Source organism: Choloepus didactylus, chromosome 3, assembly GCF_015220235.1.
Source record: "Choloepus didactylus isolate mChoDid1 chromosome 3, mChoDid1.pri, whole genome shotgun sequence".
NCBI lineage: Eukaryota > Metazoa > Chordata > Mammalia > Pilosa > Megalonychidae > Choloepus > Choloepus didactylus.
In genome coordinates this window covers 95,431,982-95,436,420 of record NC_051309.1, presented here as the reverse complement: position 1 = coordinate 95,436,420, position 4,439 = coordinate 95,431,982, and the positions used below count along the sequence as shown (strand labels likewise).

At 40.7% G+C, this 4,439-nt stretch overlaps 1 protein-coding gene across 1 annotated transcript; it reads left to right on the top strand.

The window, feature by feature from the left end:
• The first annotated feature begins 2,116 nt into the window (after positions 1-2,116).
• On the top strand, positions 2,117-3,208 carry LOC119530360 (cysteine and histidine-rich domain-containing protein 1-like). The gene has a single exon (XM_037831456.1). The coding sequence runs from the start codon at positions 2,210-2,212 to the stop codon at positions 3,206-3,208; it is 999 nt and encodes a 332-aa protein (XP_037687384.1). The 5' UTR covers positions 2,117-2,209.
• The last annotated feature ends 1,231 nt before the right edge of the window (positions 3,209-4,439 follow it).

Here is a 4,439-nt window from a genome sequence, read left to right as displayed (position 1 = left end):
GGGATTTGCATATGCGCCTTAGGGCCTGAGCTCCGCCCTTCCCCTTTCTGTGTTCACCAGAACTCTAAAAATCCTCTGCTTTTATTTTGGAGTTTTTCGTGTTGTTTTTTTTTCTCTATGCCTGTCTCCTCTCTGCTGGGCTGGCTGCTCACAGATTCTCTGGTGTCTGGTCTCTGTCTATCTATGGTTGGAGTCTGGATCAGTAGAATGAGTTTCCGATAAGAGCAGCCACTGCAGTTCTCCCTTCTCCTTTCCGGAGCTGACAGCCCCTCCTCCCACGGGACTGAGCCTGGCAGGGAGGGGCGCGGGTCCCCTGGCCACAAAAACTTACAGATTTCGCTGATCTCAGCAGTTCGACATTTTCATGAGTGTTGTATGAAGTATGCCGAAAGACAGATTGCTCTGTGGTGTCCAGTCCACGCAGTTCCTGTCTTTCTACCTACTTTCCTGGAGGAGTAACTAAAACATACAGCTCACCAGTCTTCCATCTTCCCTAATTTCATTTTAAACAGAAAGTATTCCATAATATGTGGGGAACATATAATTTAAAATCTCTTTTCAGTGATGGATGCACAGCTGTATGATGGTAACATGGGCAATTGATTGTATACTTTTGATCCTTGGATGACTGTATGGTATGTGAACAATCTTAATAAAAAAAATCTCTTTTCAACACTTCAGAAATTAAAAACATAATTTTATGTCTGTCATTTGAATTAAACTAGCAATGAAAAAACTTCAGCTGAACCATTCCTGAACAGACCAGTCTGTCTCTTATCATTTGAGAACAGTCAGCAACTTTCCCCAAAGAGGTAACTTTTTTGTTCACAGGAAGGAAGTCCCTCTCATTGCTATCTTGCTACCTCCTGAAGTCATGATCCTCGAACATTATATTCCATGATAAGTATGCAGGGAGATTTTTTAAATGCAGGTTCCTGGACCCAACCACCAGAGATTCTGATTTAGTAAGTCTGGAGTGGGACTCAGGACTACGCATTATTAACAAACATCCCAAAGGACTCTGATGTAGGCGGCCTCAGACCACATTTTGCCAAACACAGTCCTTGGTTCTCCAGTAGGCATAGGAAGGAACTGCACCCTTAATTAATCAGCCACCACTTAAGAACAAATTGCAAAAATTACACACACACAAACATACACACATGCTTGAACAAAGATTATATTGATAAAGCTTTAAGCTCAGGTTTGAGCAGAATGAAGGACAGATGCTAGACAACCCCATGCTTCTGAGCCCTGTTCCAAACAAATCCTGAGCCGAGCCTTCAGGCCACATAACGGCCTTGTCCATCAGCATAACATCTGAGCAGAAATGGAAAGAGTTCTTCATCCGCAAATATCTCATTAAGCAAGGAGCAGAGGTTTCGTGGAATAAATTTAAAAGTTTCTTAAAACTAATAATGCTTCAAGTCGGGCAAGATGGCGGCATAGAGAGGAGTGGAAGCTAAGTAGTCCCCCTGGAACAACTACAAAAAACCAGAAACAACTAGTAAATAATCCAGAATAACTGCGGGGGGACAGACGAGACCATCCACTCATCATACACCAACCTGAATTGGGAGGAATGCCCAAGATCACAGCATAAAATCTGTAAGTAAAACCTGCGGAACCAGGTCAGGAGACCCCCTGCCCCATAGCCCGAGCTGCAGAGCCGTGTAGTGCCACAGAGAAGCTCTCTCCCAGCAAGCAAATATAACTCAGCTGAGCTCCAACTGGGGTTTTAAGTAGCGAGTGTGAACTGCTCACTACAGGTATGCAGCCCCAAAAAACAGACAGAGGCTTTGGGTGACGACTGACCTGGGAGAGCCGGAGGGTTGCCTTGGACTAGGGGACTATCTGTTTCTTTTTTGGCTTAGTGGAGAAAGCCCCAGCCATTTTCAGTTTCCAGGGCTGTGACTCTGGGAAGGGTGGAGACACCACAGAGAGCGAGACCATTGAAATGCTAATGACCTCCACCTGAGGGGTCTGTCTTCTCTAGGAGGAAAGGGGTGGGGCCCTTTCCATTCAGAACCAGACCCCAGAGCCTGGGGGAACACGGCCATACCTCCTCCTCACACCAGTCAAGAATTATAGGCTGCGGAAGCCGGCAGTGGCCTCAGCCGTCAGACTCGTGTTTGCGGCAGGGGAGTTGTAAACGCATCCTCCTGTGGTTCCTGGTGTTTGGGCCTTAACTATAACGGTGGGGAAAGACATGGCCCTGTTGTGCTACAACCGGGGCTGCGGCCAGCGCTTCGATCCCGAGAACAATTCCGATGATGCTTGCACATACCACCCAGGTGTTCCAGTCTTTCATGATGCATTAAAGGGTTGGTCTTGCTGTAAGAGAAGAACAACTGATTTTTCTGATTTCTTAAGCATTGTAGGCTGTACAAAGGGTAGGCATAATAGTGAGAAGCCACCTGAGCCAGTCAAGCCTGAAGTCAAGACTACTGAGAAGAAGGAACTATCTGAATTGAAACCCAAATTTCAGGAGCACATCATTCAGGCTCCTAAACCAGTAGAAGCAATTAAAAGGCCAAGCCCAGATGAACCAGTGACAAATTTGGAATTAAAAGTATCTGCCTCCCTAAAACAAGCACTTGATAAACTTAAACTATCATCGGGGAATGAAGAAGATAAAAAGGAGGACCACAGTGATGAAATTAAGATTGGGACCTCGTGTAAAAATGAAGGGTGTTCAAAGACATACCAGGGTCTGCAGAGTCTAGAAGAAATCTGTGTGTATCATTCTGGAGTACCTATCTTCCATGAAGGGATGAAATACTGGAGCTGTTGTAGAAGAAAAACTTCTGATTTTAATACTTTTTTAGCCCAAGAGGGTTGTACTACAGGGAAACACATGTGGACTAAAAAGGATGCTGGGGAAAAAGTTGTTTCATGTAGACATGATGGGCATCAGACTGGGGGTGAAATCACCATTTCAATATATGCTAAAAATTCACTTCCAGAACTTAGTCGAGTAGAAGCAAATAGTACATTGTTAAATGTGTACATTGTATTTGAAGGAGAGAAAGAATTTCATCAAAATGTGAAGTTATGGGGTGTGATTGATGTAAAACGAAGTTATGTGTCTATGACTGCAACCAAAATTGAGATCACCATGAGAAAAGCTGAACCCATGCAGTGGGCAAGCCTTGAACTGCCTGCAGCTAAAAAGCAGGAAAAGCAAAAGGAAGATACAACAGCTTGATTGGAGAAAGGAAAAACCACTGCCTGTATCAGCATTCTTAATAATGTGTGATGAATTGGTGGCTTGCTGCTACAAATTTTTGTTTTGTTATTGTTGAAGTCTGGCATTTCAGGGTCAACAGAAGGATTTTAAAAACCAAAGTCATTTTATATATTTGTGTCTCCCATATTCCTTTTGAGTTCCATAAGACTGATTGTTCATTTCTCCTCACTAATGGAACCGTAGTTACGTTCTCTACTTGAAGAAGTTGGAAATCAGTTCATAAACAGAGTTGTAGTACTTCTTAGTATATTTATATTGAACAGAAGAATATTAAGGAACTTTTTCTTTTTTCATATTTTTCTCTTATCCCATATTTTGTAAAGCAAAGTGGAATGTCAAATTTTAATCATTTTTTCATGTATTTTTATTCCTGTAGTACTTGAAAATCTTTAAGGAGGAGATAAAGCTCTGCATTTTTTTTTTTCTATTTGGGATGGTTACTTTTTTCTAGAAGGTAATGTAGCAAGCAAGGAGGAACATGTGCATCATTAACAAATTAGAATTCAGTTACAGTTAATTGAATTAAAATATTATTTCAGTGTCCATAGTACTTGCCAAGCAGTATGAGGTAATTGTATAGGAGGCATTATAAATAAGACTATTGAGATATCAATTTGGTTGAAATTCACCATCCTATAAGACTAAGCAATAATGTTAAGTATCGTTTTGCTGATTATTTGAAGGTCCTCTGTATAGTGTTATGACTAAATTCTACCTGATTTACAGCCTAATACTCATTTAAAGCCTTCAATTAGTTACATAGCAAAAGAAATTTTATCTGGCCTCATTGATGAAAAACTGTATGTATAGAACTGTGGATTCTTAAAGGCTTGTAAAAATACATTAGGGTATGAGAAGATGTAAATGCTTTGCTTTTCGACAACAGTCTCATATATTAAATATAAAATAGCTTAATTCTTTTTAGACTTTCATGAAGTGCTTGACAATTCTTTGTGATATAATGTTGATTATATATTGTACTTTGTTTTAATGTAGGTATCACAGAATTAGATTGTTTATGCTCTTCGGGCCCATTAAAAGGGTAGGTTGCTTTGTGCCAGAGTGCAGAGCTCAAGAAAAAAATTAAAATTAAAAAATATTATGAAAGAAAAATCTCTGGTAAAACATAGTTTGGGTATGAATTATGCTTATATAGATTAAAATGATTATTCTCCCAGCCCCTAGAGTG

Excerpts from the sequence above, each read along its gene's own strand:
- LOC119530360 (XM_037831456.1), top strand. The coding sequence starts at position 2,210 with ATGGCCCTGTTGTGCTACAACCGGGGCTGCGGCCAGCGCTTCGATCCC.